We start from the raw sequence: 19506 nt of genomic DNA, 5'->3' as shown, positions 1-19506 counted from the left end.
GGCAGCTTGTGTTCCCATGCCGGTAAACAATCTCATCAAATGCCGATGAACAGAGAGAATCTGTCGTTTTCATTTGGATTTGTTGTCTTCTGTTCCAGAAGTCTGAAATTCCTCCTGATTACGAAAAACACGACCCTGAGCAGAAGCAGATCTACCGCTTCGTCAGGACGCTGTTCAGCGCCGCACAGCTCACCGCTGAGTGTGCCATTGTCACCTTGGTGAGTGTGTGTGTGTGTGTGTGTTTCAGGGCTGACACCAGGAGGGAGTGTTGCTTCCTGATTCTCTTGTTGCCCTCCGTAGCCTCACACACTGTCCTCTTGTTGCTACCTTCCTCAGACTCTTCTCTCTTTCTCTTGTTTATTCTCAGACGTCATTTGTTACTCCTGAATCCTATGAAATGCTCTGTATATCCCTCTGGAGATTGGGTCCCCAAAAATGTTGAAACGTGAGCCAATTCTCACAGGAGGTGGACCGGAGGACTGGAAGGTCACACATGACTCGGTTTGAACCGAGCGGTCTCCTTTTCAGAATGACTTGGTGCTTTACTGTACAGCAGAATCTCACCCGGCGACTTAAGACATCGTGCGCTGCTCACGTGTTGAAAAACAACAACATGAAAACAAGGACAGCTTTTCTCCCCATTCTCTCATTGCTTCCCCCCCCCCCCCCCCCCCCCGACTCTTTCGCAGTTTGTTTTGTGTTTAGTAAAGTAATGAGATATCTTTATTGTGTTATCTAACAGTAGAAGCATTTCAAGAAAACATGCATATCCACACTTGAATTAATTTTGGAGCATTGCATTGCGCTTAATTGTGTCGATTGTATATATATATATATATATATATATATATATATATATATATATATATATATATATATAAAGTAGAAGATCTGAGAGCTTGTAATGGATTAGAAAATACCAAAGTGTCTACAATGTAGGCCGGTCCCAAACCATTAAGAGCTTTACAAAACAAAAGGCCCTTCAAATCTATTCTAAAAGACACTGGGGGCCAATAGAGTGTAGCTAAAATCAGGGAAATGAGCTCTTTCTTCCTTGTTTTGGTTAAAAGCCTGGCAGGACAGTTCTAAATAAGTTGAACTTGGTTATTTTCCCCAAAGAAATCCAGTAAAGATCCCTCCCTCTCCTCTTATCTGCCAAGAAACTTCTCTTTCCACACTTCGTCGCTCGGGCCGCCACCAGTGTCCCCAGAGACTGGAAAGTAAAGGGTTATTAAGGCTGGCCTGGTGGCCTTGTATCGGGTTGCCCTGCTTCTGCATGGGGGAGGGGGATTGTGTCAGTGATGGGAGCAAGCACACTGATGCAAAGTATCTGTGTTCCTGTGTCTTTATCCATGTACAGGCGTACTCCAACAAAGATGTACACACACACACACACACACACACACACACACACTCTGGCACAGGGCCGGCCTAGTCCAGTCCCCGAGAGTAAAGTCTGGCATGCCGTAAGTAATCTAATAGGGCTGTTGGCTGGTGGTTATGCGGTTAGCTTAGCTGACACAGCTAACTTTAGCCTTCCTTCCCCTCCCAATCATCACATCATTGGATAGGAAAGGGAAGGCGGAGGGGATCAAGACGACAGGGATTTTGAAAACCAGCACGTCCTCTTTTGGGAAGACGCATCGTGCTCAAGATCCCCAGTAGCAGACACCACGAACACTTTGCACTTAGGGACATGTGAAGCTACAGCTCCACAGCTCAAACTCTTAACATTACCAAAGCCATTTCCAGGGGGCAAAGGTCATTCATTGGTGTGTCATATGGAAACTATTAGTTTAGAAATATGTTGCCCATTTGTAGAAACTATACCTCCTTTACTAACTGGACAGTCCTGCACTGGTAATAATAATAATGCATTGAATTTATATAGCGCTTTTCATGATACTCAAAGACACTTCACATAATTAGAACATCCTAAAAGCTAAAAATAAATAAATAAGAATAACTAAAATACAGGTAAAACAAATAGGGACTTTCTGAGTCGCTCGGACCCTAATAAAAAACAAACAAACAATCACACATTAAAAGCAGTTCTGAACAGGTGGGTTTTGATTTGCGATTTGAATAAGGAAAGATCAGTGCAGTCTCGGATGAGTTTGGGCAGAGAGTTCCAGAGAGAGGGAGCAGATATAGAGAAGGCTCTGTCACCCCACGTCCGGTGCTTGGTCCTATGTGGGATGGATAGGAGATTGGTAATAGATAATACCTGCAGAGCAGGAAGAGACCCGCATATACCATCACCGATCCCAGCAGGATGTGTTTTACTGGTTAGTTGTTTCAATGTGGAACACTGCATGTTGATGGTTTGGAGTTTAAACTGGGCGTGCTGACTAATGAGGCGTAGTCATTGAAACAACCAGCAGTCTTTTTAATTCCTCTCTTTTACCGAGTGAACCATCAACTTGCGCTTCATGCTTTGGTTTTCCATTGTTATGACTGATAGATGTGATTCATGCAAACCAGTGTTGTTATCTATTATCAATAGAAATATAAAGTTTTTATTTCCTAATCATTTGAATTGTGTGTTTTTATGCAAATCACCACTATGGATGACTTCAACAAAGTAAAAGTTAATAGAGTACTGCGGGGCATCCCTGAATCAGAATCACACAATGAGTTGATTTGACTTTAATGCGGCTGCACGTGTCTCCTGTTTGCCAGCCACACTGCCTCTGGATTCTTTGTCTCTTTGTATAGTTTCCTCTCTGTGCCGTTGCAGTCATATCCCCCAGCATGCAGCCTGGCTCTCGTTTCATGCAGGCTTTTCTCAATGTTTGCTGCCCGTTGCCAGAGTGCATAATGTATGTGGTGTCTGTTGGCAGGCCCTGGGCTACTACAGAGGTAGGTTAGCACCGCCTGCAGGCACAAAGCCCAACGCAGCATGACTTGTCCAATTAGCCACCTGAGCTGTGCTAGTGGGCAACTCAGACCAGGCTGCAGAAAAGGGTGAAAGGAGGCTTTTCTCCGCTCTTCGACTCACTGTTTGTTCAAACCACAAGGTAGCCTTTTATGTCCAGTAATTAGACGGGAACACTGATCATCTCTGCTTTCCTACAGACTTCCAGGACTCTGTTTAGGCTTTTAAGCCACATAATGCTGACAGTTCAGCCACAGTGCACATCCAGACAGAGTTATGAGTTAAGTTGAGCCCACAGTATATTTCAATCTGCCATAAAAAGTACACCATCTCTGCAGACCGGATTTATTTTGTCGTTGTCAGACTTGTTACCTGAGATCACAGATTTCAAAGCTGCAACTGGTCTGAATTCTGCAGAACATTTTACTCATGAAAATGAAATAAAAAAAATGTAGTTCTTAGTCAACCGAGGAAGAAAATAATGTTACGAGAATAATATCAATTGTTTTAGACTGTATTAGATCATATCTGTTCCAAAGTTAAGCAAATGATATGTTCAAAACGTCTATGCTGCCCTCAGTATATGTGCCGTGATACACCTTGGCAGTTAGACAAACTCTTTCCTGACATCACGACTCTGAAGACAGTTGTCCGTTGTCCACAGGTTTATTGACGTAAGAAAGAGTAAAACTAAAACACACAAAGGGCATAATGAATACAAACAAAATGCTTCCTTTTTAACCTTACACATACACACAATGTAAATATACTGATTCTTCAATGAAATAACTTGCTTTATTTTTAACCGCTACTTTTATGTATTTACTACTGATTTACACATATGTTCCTATAAACCACTGTATTTTAACATAACTCTTTATTCATATTTATTCTGTCATATGAACAACATTCATAGCGGAGTAGTCATTAACTATGAATCGATGGACTTTGTGCATAAAACTTCCCAAACTAAACATTGTCACAAAAATAATCATCTGCAATCATAAGTAACAATAAAACAAATCAATACATACCAACGATGCCATCAAAAGGCATAAGATGCAAGCAGACTCAACTGGATTGTAAACTGAGCCATGCTCTTCCTTCACTTCCTGATTACAAGTCCCCTAACAAGTTACAAGACATTTCCTGTTTCAAAATAAAACGTCCTGTTTCAAAATAAACATATAACTTACTGATTTGACAATTGTAACAAAACAACGTCGGCCATAAGGACTACAAATACAAAAAAAATCGACAAGACTGTAGGATACTGAAGTTACAGTATTTAAGAAGAATACTTAATAAAAGTACAAAACCCATATCGAACACTAAAAGTAAAGAGTACATTTAAATACAAAAGAAAACTAAAAAGCTGACTCCTTGCAGTGGATCAATGCAGCTTTCATGCTTTTTACAAGGACTCTAACACAATGACGGCCAGTGGAATCAGCCTCTGCATTAAAGTATTCCAGCTTGGAAGGAACAGGTGCCGGCCGGCTCGGTGTGCTTTGCAATCTGTCGACTGAGAGAAGTCTGGCTACCGGAAAAAAGAGAGAGAACTGGAACTGGGGAGTGAGGCAGAGAGACGGAGCGTTTCCATCCACACCGATATTTTAATGAGCGAGCTCCGGAGAGGCTGGATCAGTTTCTGCCACCTTGTTATTACCTTCGCAAAATACTTTTGCGGAGGTTATGTTTTGATCGCTGTGTATTTATTTGTAAATATGTCTGTTTGTTATTCGCATAACTCAAAAAGTATTAAACCGAATCGCATGAAATTTGGTGGGATGATTGGCTGTTATCCGGGGACCATTTGATTAGATTTTGGGAGCGATCGGGTCAAAGGTCAAGGTCATGAAAAGGTCAAAATCGTATTTTTATCATAACGCGGTAAATTTTTATCCAATCGGCATGCAACTAATGCCAAAATGTTCGGCGAAGGTATGCGCTCTACCGAGTGTCCGTTCTAGTTGTTGTTGTTTTTACCTGGAGGAGTAGTTGGCAGACAAACAGTAAAGCAGCAAATTAACTCTGCAATGTAGACACTCCGAGTAGAGTAGAGGCTAATGGATAACACGATAATACAAGCTTCTGTTCTATGTTCTAAGTACGTGTTCCTCATACGGAAGAAAAGACCTCATGGATCTCAGCCAGGTGTATAATTTAGTACATGTAGTAACATGTGACGCGTGTCTTTGTCCAAGGTGTATTTGGAGAGGCTCCTGACCTACGCCGAGATCGACATCTGCCCTGCCAACTGGAAGCGCATCGTGCTCGGAGCCATCCTTCTGGCATCCAAGGTGTGGGACGACCAGGCGGTCTGGAACGTCGACTACTGCCAAATTCTCAAGGATATCACCGTGGAGGACATGTGAGTTGCTGTGAACACACCCCCCTCCCCAAAATATTGTATTTCAACGCACACACAGCTGAAAGGCCTGTAGACTGAGGTTTGTTCACTTTGAATGTTGAATGTAGTTGTTAACATACAGGCTTGTTTCTTAATTTGAACCAGCTCCATTTTTTCTGCATAACAATAATTACCAAATGTGTAATATAATTATGTGTCTGTGATATGAAGGTGGCAGGAGATCTGTTTAATTATGTCTGTGCTAAAAACGTAATCTCATTCACAGTTAATAAGACAGTCTTCATGGCCAACCTTTCATTTCCAGTGCATGGTCCATTGAGGGCAAGCCAAAAATAAATCGGCTACAGTTGATTAGTTGACTTTATAGCTGGTTCAGCCCAAAACTCAAAAGATAAGTAGTTCACAAACTAAAACTAAAAAACAACTGCAACCGGTGAATTACTGCATTTCCACTTGAAAAAGCTGTATGCAGACAAAGGCCTGTGTTTGAGGCCGGTCTGGGTTCAAGAGGTGCTCAGAGTCACTTGTGTGGTGGTCTGGAAATCGCTCTGCCCAATGCCTGCTTTGTGTGACACCCGTGACTCTTGGATTATGAGGACCCACCTCTCTGTCTGTTCATCTGGGTAAATCTTTCTAAAAAGGCTGTGACGTGATGCTGTAGGTGACCTCTGACCTCTGCTGCATTCACACCCCTCTGCACCAGTGGCTGTATATTCTCGTCCTTAGGACTCTGATTTTACACAACAATGACTCTAATCCACCTGTTTGGGACCATTTTCCTCGGAAGATCAATTTTAGTCTTGACTCCTGAATGCCCGCTCTCCGCCACCTACAGACTGTGAAATGACTGCAGGGTAGTCTGGGAAGAACAGTGAGGAGCGGAGGAACACAAAAAGAAATGGATGAGAATAGCTGAACAAGTGCCACGGCCAGATAGAAAAAGAAGCAGTGTTATCAGACAGGGGTTTGGCTCCAGAGGAGGCTAAATTTAGCCGGTCTGTTGCTGCATGCCTGTAAATGTGCGTGGGTGGGGAACAGAGGCTTCGGAAGAAGAGATGGATAGTGCCTCTTGTGCAGGTTACAACGCAAAAAGGAAATCGGCCCGCGAATGAAGATAAACAGATGAAAGCGTCTGGCAGCGGGAGGCAGCGGGTATCACTGAGCCGTGCAGCACCAGGCAATGTGCACCAGGATGTGGGATCAATATTCATGCTCACAGCCCTGTGCTTAGATATCACTCCCTTTTCAGTACGACGAAGGGCTTATGTTTGGCAGGTGCACTGGGGATTTACTTGGTACCGCACATGTGAAGATAACACCCCCTCTTTAGTCTTTTTGTCTCCTCTTCATTCTCTCTAGACAGATGCGTTTGGAGACAGACAATTCAATTTGAACTCTGTCAATCTCAGCGACTTCTGGTTCCTAGCTAAATATCTGATTGCACATTCCTCTCTCTCTGTCTAAGGAATGAGCTGGAGCGTCAGTTTCTGGAGCTGTTGCAGTTCAACATCAACGTGCCGTCCAGTGTCTACGCCAAGTATTACTTTGACCTGCGCTCCCTGGCTGAGGCCAACAACCTCAGCTTGCCCCTGGAACCCCTCAGCAGGGAGAAGGCCCAGAAACTAGAGGTGAGTGGCACACATGCAAAAACATTTTGGACTTCAGGTCACATAGAAAAGAAATCTCAAAATCTGAACCCAATTTTTTGTAGCCTGAGGTTGTGGTATGAATGGACTGAGCGTCAGTTCAACACAAATCCCAGTCGGCATCTGCTGAGAGACGGACAGGATGGAGTGTGTAATTAGCTTCACTGTTTTTGCAGCTGTGAGCATCCCTCACATCATGGTTGTTTTTGATCAGCCATCAGATCTGGTTCAGACAGTACAACATCAAAATAAATGAGTGGCTCTTTTCCGTCTTTCATATTGCACACGTGCCAACAAAGACCTCAGCCAGTCCCTTTTTTTTAAAAAAAACATAAAAATACACGAGAGCGTACCTCACCTTCTCATTTCTGCTGGGGTTTTTTGTCGTTGTTTTGTCTTTCAGGCCATCTCGCGGTTGTGTGACGACATATACAAGGGCTTGAGGAAACAAATGAAGAAGCGCTCAATGAGCGCCGAGAACCTGACGGCGGCGCGGTGGTGTCCAGCCATCATTTCCTAACACTGGTCGTCCGCAGCACGGAGACAGACCTGTCAGACATACTGTACTGTGTTTTCAAACCAGGCGGGCAGCGGCCCTGTGGATCAGTACACACACACACACACACACACACACACACACACACACACACACACACACCCCTCTGGTTGTTGTACATAAAAGAAGTTCCACTTGCCGCCTGCACTGAACCAAACAGAGCTCAGCTGAACCAAACTGAAGTGCGTGAGTGAAAGTTGTTGGAATGAAGACCTCAACTGCAGAAGAAAAGACCAAACACAGCTGGCAATATATATATATATATATATATACACATACACACACACACTACATATATTGAGGCTCCACTCGCTCGTGCGTTTGATTGAGGGAGGTCGTGTACATTCCTGTTCGTTTTAATCTTCTGGTTCAGTCACTTTCTGAGCTGACGCATGGGAAGAATTTAGTTTTTTTGACAGGCACATTTGGAAATTTAGTTTCAGCGTTTTCTTGGTGTTCACCCTCTTTTTGCATCCCCGATCCAGCACGGACCTCTGCCAGCGGATCCGAGAGTACACAAAAGGACAAGACATGTATATTCCTCTGTCCGCTTCGGCGTATACATTCGGCTGGACTGCATATCATCGTACTCTTTTACATCGTAGCCGTCGCATTGAAGTTCTCATTCAGAGAGCGAACGCTGAAGAAGGCGGGTCGGTGTTTCGCTCTGACGGGACCAGGAAATTCAACTTGTACCATCACAGCAAGGCCATCCAGCCAACATCCACAGCGATTCACTGCAAGCAATATTCATGTATTGCTCGGTTGTTGCGATTAAATAGGATGAAGCATGCATACTCGGGAGGACAGCGGCCCAGTACTCTGTCAGACATGAGACATACTGGAGAGCTTGTGTTGTACTTAATTCACTGCCATCGTCCTGACCTGTGGTGCCTGTAATAAGCTAGTTTAACACTTCTCCCCTTTCTACTGGAGGAATAGAACAAATAACTGAAGTATTTTTTTTCCTCTCCTTTCTTTAACGTTTTGTACGGTTCTTCCAGCTTACAATGAAACAGCACAAAGTGGAATATCAACATGTAGGAGCCACTAAACGCATGATTTCTTTTCAGGGTTCTCGAGAGAGGAACCCAAAATGACAGAAGAAGAAAAAAAAGCATTAAGTGACGATTCAAACACTGCTTACAAAAAGTTAGATTGTATACGTCATGCCACGTTGTCTCTGTACAGTGTAAATACAGCGCCGGTGTAGACTGACATTGTTAGAAAAAAAAGAAAAACAGAATGATGATAGAATACGTCTATTGAATCAGTTTATACTGTACACGAGGGGGATGGTAAATGTCGGATGTTCCTATGACAAATCAAGTAAAGATAAAGTATTACGATTTTTAACGGGAGACACCACTTAAGATGTTTTTGTGTTGTTTTCTTGTTATGATTTAGTTTTTTCACATCAGAAGATGCCACGTTTTACACGTTACATGCTGTATATGGTAACTTAATGATTACGAAGACAATTCAGGCTTATTTTATTCTAAGATTTCTTTTCTTACCCCATTTTGAAGGCATTGCCAGATTCATGTGTTCATAATGGTGCTTGTTTGTTGTGGAGTCCCGTAAAAGAAGAATGTCGCAATCAGGCACGTCAAAAACACAATATGACTGAATACATCAATAAATATAATTCAGTTATTTAAATGCAGTGTAAAAATGAGCTATATAGTTTTAGAGTTTTCCTTCAACCTCCATCAGTTTTTTTCCCCTCAATCAGTGAAACGTAATTTATTTTTCCGTCTCCATCTTTCTCTTCTGTAGCTCATTACATTTGTTGGTCTTGGCACACATTAAATCATTTATTTTCCCCGTTTCCGCGAAGCAAGATTTCCTGTTCAATTTGACAGTTTTGATTATTTATTCATGTATTCAGTTATAACGTTGACTTTTCCGATAACCTTATTTTGAATGTGTATCAGGGTTGGGGGTCCACGGCGTCTGGCATTTGCTGGAACCTTTTGGGTTTTTTTTCTATGAAGACATCTCTTCCTGATTTGCCATTTTCTTGATATTTCTTAAAATCAGAAACAGGAAGATGTACTGGGATGTAGTAGAAGGTAAACCTATGACAACGATTTTAATTATTGACACCTGAATGGTTTGATACGAGTGTGAAGTCATGCTTTTATTCTAATCTTGATAATAGTGTTCATTTGCCTTAAGATCAACTGGACATGTTGCTTCACTAAATCCTTAAATGGATAATACATTTAAAAATATCACGACGCGACATTTCCAGGCTTTCAACGCATTTCTCTTCATAACAAGATCAGATGACGGTCCTAATTGAAGTGTGACGTCAGCGCGTTCCCTCCTCCAAGCCACTCGCTTGTTTTGTGCATTCATATCTGTGATTTATGGTTTTTTGGCAAGCTACCAGTCAGTCAGTCCACCGGTGAGATGTCCAAGCCCGAGCGGCGAGGCGTGAGAAAAGACCGAAACCGAACCAAAGGAGGAATGAAAGACGTTCCTTGTTGGCCCGTGTTGCTCTGACCCGGCCCACACTTCGCACGTGAAATATAGAAAGAAAACGAAAAGGTGTGGGGACGTAGACGGAGAACCGTTGTTTGTGAGTGGAAAATACAGTGCAAAAATGTGTCTTTAGGGAAGTATCGTTACTGGAGTGCTGTTGTGAGTTGGATCCGTTAGAGGTATTCAAAGATTGTATATCCTATTTATTGTACATGTGTGCATACGGAATGGTGTTTTCTAGATCCACAAGTAAGTCGGTGTTGATGCCGGGGGGGGGGGGGGGGGTCAAGAGTCCCGAGGTGAAACCTGTTCTCCACATGGCCTGAGGGTCCTGTCGGTGTGTGTGTCGTAGCCTTGTGCACTGAACTCTCCCTCTGCATAGTTGACCTTTGCCCTTCATTTCTCTTCCTCTCTTTGATGACAATGGTTGTCTTTTCACACATTCGGCTTTAAAAATGACGTCTTTCTGCTGTAGCTGGGACTTTTTTTGTTCTCCATTGATATTAATATTTTCAACATGTGTCGTATTCCGTTATGTTTGTTATCGTCAATGTATTATTTTCTTTTGGGAGAGTCAGCCATTACGTTTCTTTTGCCAAACTCCGATCTCCCACTGTCCTGTCCACTATGATTTTAAGAAACTGCTCCCAATTCTTCTCCTCTGAAGCGATGTTTAGAAAAACCTGTGCAAGAATTAAACTTTAAAACCTTGCAATAAAACCCAGTGTATGTCTCCTCTTTGATCTAAAAAGTACCAATTCACCCAATGCACAAGCTGAGATCTCAAATCTTTTGATCACGCTGCCATCACAATGTTTCCATGTGTCCTATATTGTGCAACTGATGTGACTGAGCTGGGTTTCTTCCATCAGAAAGAACCATTGAAATGGCTTAGAGCAAGCGGTAATACAGAGATTACACTCTGCCATATTGTCACTGAGGGACACATTTAATCCTCCGTGGTAACCTTGATTTGCATTTCAATCACTCTGGTAATTCGATGCGATGAAGAGCTGCTGTGGATTTAAATGAGAGAGCGATACATGTACATTTGAAATATTGTACACAGACACTCAAACCACGTTGTGGGTTAATAGACACGTACCACCTTAGGATCTCGCCTATTTCGCTCAAGCGTTATTCTCTTTGCACCGTGGTCCAGAAAACACAAGTTAAGAGCCTCCATAGGCTGCTTTACCTCAATATGCTAAATTATGGAGGTTGTGTTTTGTTGTTTAGCCTAAATTAGTTATTTAGAGATGTAGGCACGCTATGATTATTGAAAATATTTTTTTAGTGAACCACGTTGGTTCCACTTGGCAAATGCAAGTCCAATATTCACTCTCCCACTTGCTCCGTTTTGGTCTCGAACAAAACTTTCAACACAATGATCGCCAGCTAAATCCTAACTTTGTGTGTCTCCTGTTTAGCGTCCAGTGAAACCAGTTGGCTTAAAGACGCTACCTTCCCAACGTCTCCTATTATACTACACATTGTCATTTGACCCATTGTTTATTTAAAAACTAATATTTAGTGCACCTTTAAGCTGAAAAAGCTACATTTGATCCTTTAAAAAAAAAAAAAAAAAAAAAAGGAGCAGTGTGTAGGATTTAGTGGCGAAGTTGCAGATTGCATGCAGCTCAGAGAATTATGGTGAACCTCAGGTAACGTAACATTGTGAAAGTCTCTTTAGAGCCAGTCTTTGGTTTGTCCCTTCTGGCATACTGTAGAAATATGGCGGACTCTGAAGAACACCTGCTCTCTATGTAGATAAACGAAGGGCTCATTCTAAGCCAACTAAACTGATTCTCAGGTACATGTGATAATACCACAATAAAAAAAATAGTAATGCATATTATATTCCATTTTTTCCAATAAATCCTCCTAAATCCTATTCACTGTTCCTTTAAGACAGTACAGTGTTCAATGAGAGCCGAAGGAAAGAGAAAAATAGCCATCACCCATCTTACTTCTTTTTAAAGTCTCAAAGGGTTTTCTGTGGTCCTTTGTTGACGCTGAACAGTGAATAAGACAGAAACCCTGATAGAGAGAAGTGTAACAAAAAAGAATAAGCTGTTTCTCAATCTGCATCTTAATGTCAAATCAAATCACCCTCATCGTGTAATGTGATGCAGTTTGTTGTCTTCTGAAAGCCTTCTGAGATTCTGTTGGGACGTGTGTGTCCCACCTGTGCATTCATAAGGAATATGGGTTTTCAGACACATTGCTAATGGGGGACATGGGGAACAGCTGCAGGATCAGGTAATGACTGAGGCTGGAAATGACCCAAGTAGCAACAGCTGGATGGGTGGGTAATGGCAGGGTCTGAAATGAGAGGGGTGGTTAGTGGGAGTAATTGTTGCAATTCTAATATTGCCAATATGGCCTCAAACACAGCCATAAAGAGTATTCACCTTCTAGTACAGACACAGTACTCCATAAGCTGAACGGCAGTTATTCCTCTCTTAAAACAGACTGAGGCTTTGTGGAAACTATTATTACATTTCTTTTGACTTTCATGCAGCTTACATCTTTTTTTGTAAAAGCAGATGAAACAGAAAATAAGGACGAGTTCTTGCTTTTTGTTACAATGAGTACAGATCTGTCAATAATATATATATTTATTTATAGTGTAACAATTTGATATACTTAATATTAATCTTTTTATAATTGAATGAGGACACATATGTAGTATTACAAAAGCAAACAAATGTTCAAACATGTGGATAAAGTGTTGATTTATAAACACTGAATACTACAAAAAACTTATATATGTAAAAAATAATAATAATTAGACATTGCGTCTATAACATCACACACATAATAGCTTTACAAAATGGCATCAACTATACTGACGGAGAGACAATAATATTTGGAGAAAACTTAACATGAAGGTGATAATTTCTGGGAATATAACATGTTTCTTGCTGCAGGTCAGCTGTTCAAATCAGTGAAATTGAAAACAGGTGTGCCTGATTATCCCGTTAGCAGGAACATGGGCACTCCCAAGTAGTTGAGAGAAACGGGTAAACCTGTTCAATTGATGACTTATTAAAGATCCTGTGCTTGTGTGTGCCAATAGACAACTGCACATGTTGTTTGAACTTTGACTACGTAACTTGAAGTAGTTATTTATTTGTTATTGGGCATGTGAGTGCATCTGAGCTGTGTGTCCACTGACTTCTGGGACTTCCTGTATCTTGCTGAGTATATTCTTTAAAGAGGTTTCTCTGCTATATTACTATTATATCTGCTGTTATACTAGAATGCTAGTCTGTACTGTCTTTCTAATTTGAACACTTTGAGCTGCGATTTCTTGCTTTTTTACACAAGTGTCTGAAAAGTCAACCAAACCAGCTAGGATTTAAGTATTTGCTCTGTAATCCAAATCTACTAGGGACTAAACTATATTCTACTTTTTACCTTGAGGTAAACAGATCTTTGTCCTTAATCAGTTTGGCAAGAATTTCACATTCTAGCAAACTGAGACTTCACTGTTAGCAAGGATCCCCTGCTTACCAGTATCGATCGCTAAGTGGGCAATTCCTTCAACGACCTGTGGGCGGGCTCGACACAGCTGTAACCAATTACCGCCAACTCTGGTGTATAACCAGGCTGGGGCTTGAAGCGTCAGCTGAAGCATCAGGGAAGACTCCTCGTATGAAGACTCGGAGGATAAAGACCTAGGAGTCTTTCGTGGGACTCGGAGGATAAAGACCTAGGAGTCTTTCGTGGGAGTCTTCGGTGGTGGCTGAGGGCGGCTGAGTATAAACATTTCCCTGTGATAATGTGTTTTCTTTCCATACCTGTGTGCACATCTACTCGGAGATATTATAGACCGCGGACTCGGTCACACATGCACCAAAATCCTTCCTCCTATTATTTATCCCACCCGCTCTACACAGACCCAGCGCCTCGTCACAGGGGGCCTCTGGAACTGCCAGTCAGCCAACCGCAAGGCGGACTTCATCTCTGGCTTCGCTATCAAGCAATCGCTGGACTTCCTGGCTCTCACTGAGACTTGGATCACACCAGACAACACATCAACCCCTGCTGCTCTCTCCTCGGCCTTCTCCTTCAGCCACACACCCAGACCCTTTGGTCGGGGTGGTGGCACAGGTCTACTCATCTCACCCAAATGGAGTTTTGCTCTCTACCCACTTCCATTTACCCCACTGTCTTTTGAGTTTCATGCAGTGACGGTTACTCATCTGGTTCAGCTAACCATTGTTCTCTACTGTACTTCCTTGGGAGACTTCTTGGAAGAACTAGATGTCCTCCTATCAAACTTCCCAGAAAATGGACCCCCGCTCATCCTTCTGGGTGACTTTAACATTCAGACAGAGAAGTCATCTGACCTGCTACTCTTACTGTCTTCCTTTGCTCTCTCTCTCTCTCAATCCTTCCCCTCCTATTCACAAAGCTGGCAACCACCTTGACTATTTTCACCAGAAACTGCTCTACAGTTAACCTCACTGTAACTCCACTTCATGTTTCTGACCACTTCTTCATCTCGTGCTCTCTCCCACTCTTTGGAACTGACAATCCTCCCACAACGGACTCTACACCTGTCCGTCGCAACATCCGCACCCTCTCACCCTCCTCTCTGGCCTCCTCTGTTCTGTCAGCCCTCCCTTCAACCGATTCCTTCTCACTCATGCAGCCTAACTTTGCCACTGACACTCTTCTCTCTACGCTGTCGTCCTCTCTTGATTCTCTCTGTCCTCTTACGACTCGAAAGGTCCGCAAGTCCTGTCCGGCTCCATGGCTGTCCGAACCGGTGCGCGCCGAGAGAGCCACAATGCGAGCATCGGAAAGGAAATGGCGAAAATCCAAACACGCCAGCGACCTGCTCGCCTATCAATCTCTTCTCTCCTTCTCTGCGTCCATCTCTGCAGCCAAAAGTCTGTTTTACCAATCCAGAATTGAAACCTCTTTATCTAACCCTAAAAAACTCTTCTGAATTTTTTCCAACCTCCTTGACCCCCCTGTCCCCCCCCCCCCCTCCCTCCACCCTTCTACCTAGCCACTTTGTTGACTACTTTACAAAAAAGATAGACGACATACGCTCTTCATTTACTAATCCATCTTCCATAACTACACCTCCAGTAACTTCACCTTCTTCCCCCTTGTTTTCCTCTTTTATCCCCCTGTCTCCTAATCAAGTTCTTACCTTGGTAACCTCTGCCCGCCCAACCACCTGCCCCCTTGACCCCATCCCGTCTCACATTCTCCAGTCCATTGCTCCGGACCTTCTTCCTTTTCTCAACCATCTTATTAACACCTCCCTCTCAACCGGCTGTTTCCCTAACTCTCTGAAGGAGGCAAGAGTCAACCCTCTCCTGAAGAAACCCACTCTCGACCCATCTGAAGTCAATAACTACAGACCTGTCTCTCTCCTCCCCTTCCTTTCCAAAACTCTAGAGCGAGCTATCTTTAACCAAGTCTCCTCCTTTCTTCACAGTAACAACCTTATAGACCCCCACCAGTCTGGATTCAAGGCAGGCCACTCAACAGAGACTGCCCTCCTTGCTGTCTCTGAGCAGCTTCACACTGCTAGAGCTGCCTCTCTCTCATCTGTCCTTATCCTTCTAGACCTTTCCGCTGCCTTTGACACAGTGAACCACCAGATCCTCATGTCCTCCCTCCAGGACCTGGGTATCTCAGGCACCGCGCTCTCACTCTTCTCATCCTACCTCACCGACCGCTCTTACCGGGTAACCTGGAGAGGATCTGTGTCTGAGCCTTGTCCTCTGACTACTGGGGTCCCTCAGGGTTCAGTCCTTGGTCCTCTTCTCTTCTCTCTGTACACCAACTCTCTTGGCTCTGTCATTCGCTCGCATGGCTTCACCTACCACAGCTATGCTGACGACACCCAACTGATCCTCTCGTTTACCCAATCAGAAACACAGGTAGCAGCACGAATCTCTGCCTGTCTGACCGACATCTCTCAGTGGATGTCCGCTCACCACCTGAAAATTAACCCGAACAAGACTGAACTTCTCCTCCTTCCAGGAAAAGGCTCTCCCACCCACGACCTGACTATTAACTTCAACAACTCAGTGCTGGTTCCGACTCCGACTGCCAGGAACCTCGGTGTGACGCTCAACAGTCAACTCTCCCTGACTGCCAACATTACCGCAATAACACGCTCCTGTAGGTACATGCTGTACAACATCCGGAGAATACGACCCCTTCTCACTCAGAAGGCGGCACAGGTTCTGGTCCAGGCTCTGGTCATCTCACGGCTAGACTATTGCAACTCCCTCCTGGCAGGTCTACCTGCTAATGCCATTCGACCTCTACAGCTCATCCAGAGTGCAGCCGCTCGACTGGTCTTCAACCTCCCGAAATTTACCCACACTACTCCGCTCCTCCGCGACCTTCACTGGTTACCTGTGGCCGCCCGCATCCGCTTCAAAAACATTGGTACTTGCGTACCGTGCTGCGAACAGATCGGGTCCGGTCTACATCCAGGACATGGTCAAACCGTACACCCCAGCCCGTTCACTTCGCTCGGCTTCTGCCAATCGGCTTGTAGCTCCTTCACTTCGAGCTAAACACTCAACAAAGTCACGACTGTTTGCTGTGCTGGCTCCTCATTGGTGGAACGAGCTCCCCATTGACATCAGGACAGCAGAAAGTCTCTACACCTTCCGTCGCAAACTAAAAACACATATTTTTCGACTATACCTTGAATAGGGAAGGTAGAGACGTAGTAGCACTTAAATGTCCCTTACTGATAGCACTTTGTTGTTTAGCACTTTAGTAGAACTTAAATGGCACGTACAGATAGTACTCTGTAGTTTAACGTTATTGAAGAAATTGTGCTTGATTCTTGTTCTGAGTTTGGACTGGGTTTAATGCACTTATTGTAAGTCGCTTTGGATAAAAGCGTCAGCTAAATGACATGTAATGTTTGTCCCGCTCTCACGTGAGTAGATGGTATGTTCCAGTTTAAACGAGGCTTGCCGTTTGTGGTGAGTGACATGATGGGGTTTGCTTTGCTTTTGCTGGGCTTTCTTGTTGACTAATTTTTGTTTTACCTGTAGCCCATCATTACTTATAATAATATAAATTACTAATAAAACTCTGCCCTCACTTAATCACCTTTCAAACTTTCCTGATGCCACACAACGTCTACCGCCCTTTACGTGCAACATAATTTTTCTTTATGCCTTCTCAAGCCACAAGTTCAACTTCACACTATTTACATTTCAACAGAAATCATTATATTCCAAATTTTAGCTTTGCTATCAATCCAAAATGAGCCGCGTAGGATTCTCACGATGAGCCAGGGTGCATGCAGCATGTGTGAAAGGAACCTGTGTTCTCTGTAAAATCATTTCATGAGAGAGGTCTGCACTGATGACTATTTGTTCAAGCTTATTTTAAGTGTAGAATTAATATTTTATATTAAAAGAATACAACAATGTAAATCTGGTTTCTTGATCATATATATATATATGAACTCCTTTTGTACACTAGATTAATAATTAAAGAGTGTAATTGCATATCCATATTAAATGACTAGACGGTGGGTGCTTCTGACATCATAAACTGGCATGAGCTGTGGGCAGGGGTGGGCCTACCGGGGATTTCCCCAGTATCACCTATGGCCAATAGGGGATAGGCCGACGGTGTTGGGCTGGTCCAATACCGGCCCACCTCCATCACCAACCGGCCCTCCCTCTGACATCACCGCCCCTGACTATATTCTATGCTTCCCAGAACACGTTCAATTTACTCTAATACCTAAAGTCAATAATCACTGACTGGACATTTATACTCCTCCTCGCGATCTGTATTCACACATCTTTACTCATCTAATCTCCTCCGTCAGTCTAACTTTGTTTTAGGTGCAGACAAAGCCGCTTTTGAGTGCGAGCCGGCAGCATGGCACCAACACCAAAACGTAAATCCTTTAAAAGCTGGAGCTGAAAAGCTCAGGGAGAAAAAGAAGAGCTGTCTGGACAAAGGTGCATCAACATATGTACAAATGTCTGACTTATTTGGGAAACCACCAACTGCTGACAGCGATATGATGGTAAGTTGTGGCGTTGACTTGTCCAATGTTAGCTTGCTTTTCACAGACGAGGTAACGTTCCCTACAAGCTAGCCTAGCTAACATTAGCTTGATAGATGTATCTAATTTAACATGTTAGCCGTAGTCACTTGCTTACAGGTAGTTGTAAAGAGGGCAATCATATAATTTCTAATAACTTGTGTCAAATAACGCTTAAGTTAACTAGCTAGCTTGTTATGCTAAAATCACTGTTACACACAACACTAACATTATAAACAATGGTAATGTTATCTAGATTGAGGATTCTGCTGCTGGAAGCAGCATACAGGGGCCCCAGAGCCAAGATAAGACACAGGGCCATACAGTAATTAGAACAGAAAAGTATACTGGCATGTACTTAAGTACAACTTCCATGTGCAATTGTAGTAAAATAAAGTACACTTAGTATATTAAAGTACAACTTACACTCTCAACAGCATCTGGAGGCTTTTATGTTGATGGCTACTCAGACAGATGTTTTGCAGATGCTTGACAGTGAGAAAATCATAGACAGTGTTGCAGAAAAGAGTGAGCTGCTGCAAAAACTACTCATGTAGTGAGGTAATAATAACACCTGAGTATACTGATATTGTTTTTTTATTACCATGTGACTGTAATACACCAGGCAAATTGGTGGATCCAAATGTTATTTAAAAAAAAATGTATATGATGTAATTTCTCTGTAACCAATCCAAAATAATGTTAAGTGTATGGGTATTTTTCCAAGTAGGCCACTGACAGGTTGATACGTGCGATGCATTGAGTGGGCAACGCGCCGTGTATTGAGTGGGCCTGTCTTACAGTAACTTTTTTTCCCCAGTCCGCCCCTAGCTGTGGGAAATTACAGTTCACTTCCTATTAACATTTCATGAGAGCTAATCCAATCTACGGTTCTGCACATATACCTGCTACCTTGATTCATCACTGGAATATGCAACAGTAACTGCTTGTATTTCGATGGAGCAGTCCGTTTTAACACGTTTGCCATTGTGCATGAGAACATAATACAGCAATTTAGAGTGAGTAAGCCCGCAGGCTTGTTTCTCTTCTGGAAGGACGACCAGCGGCACCAAAATATCTCTGCAATGCCAGGGACGGCGACGTGCCTTTGGAAGTGTGTTAAGAATAGACCCACAATGGGGCTCGCTCCCGTCTTCTGTTGTCTGAGGACAGACTGTTGTCTGCAGGGAACAGAGGCGAGACAGAGTATTCACATAGGTCTTTCCGAGACTTGGGTGACTCAAATGGATCACGCTGGATTTTCCATCCCGGAACTCAGGACATAATCCCTCGAGGAGAGGGAGAGAGAGAGAGAGAGAGAGAGACTGCTGAGGAGACTTTGTGTCCGTCTTCCTGGAGGTTATTGTGCCAGTGCAAGCCAATGTGCCCCTCGGGAGGGTAGGGTAGGGGAGAAGTGGCTGGACAGGGAGCGAGGTGCAGGGGTTTACTTTGTGGCCTGAAACTGGAATACTTTTGTGGGCCTTGAGCACTGCAAGC

The 19506-nt window shown here is 43.3% G+C and overlaps 1 protein-coding gene across 4 annotated transcripts in view; it reads left to right on the top strand.

The window, feature by feature from the left end:
- The window catches only part of ccny (cyclin Y), a 33032-nt gene extending 22369 nt beyond the window's left edge, over positions 1 to 10663 (top strand). For 3 of the 4 annotated variants that reach the window (XM_034559678.1, XM_034559679.1, XM_034559676.1), the window contains 4 exons: positions 99 to 218; positions 5086 to 5252; positions 6718 to 6880; positions 7302 to 7556. In XM_034559678.1, the coding sequence (XP_034415569.1) occupies positions 99 to 218; positions 5086 to 5252; positions 6718 to 6880; positions 7302 to 7418 (567 nt within the window). In that variant the 3' untranslated portion in view covers positions 7419 to 7556. Of the gene's footprint in view, positions 1 to 98; positions 219 to 5085; positions 5253 to 6717; positions 6881 to 7301 lie in introns of all 4 variants that reach the window. The other variant, XM_034559677.1, reaches the window with a different exon arrangement.
- Positions 10664 to 19506: the final 8843 nt, after the last annotated feature.

This window comes from Cyclopterus lumpus, chromosome 20 (genome assembly GCF_009769545.1).
Source record: "Cyclopterus lumpus isolate fCycLum1 chromosome 20, fCycLum1.pri, whole genome shotgun sequence".
Taxonomy (NCBI): Eukaryota; Metazoa; Chordata; class Actinopteri; order Perciformes; family Cyclopteridae; genus Cyclopterus; species Cyclopterus lumpus.
Note: the sequence above shows the minus strand (reverse complement) of the source record. Positions and strands in the feature narration are given on the sequence as shown.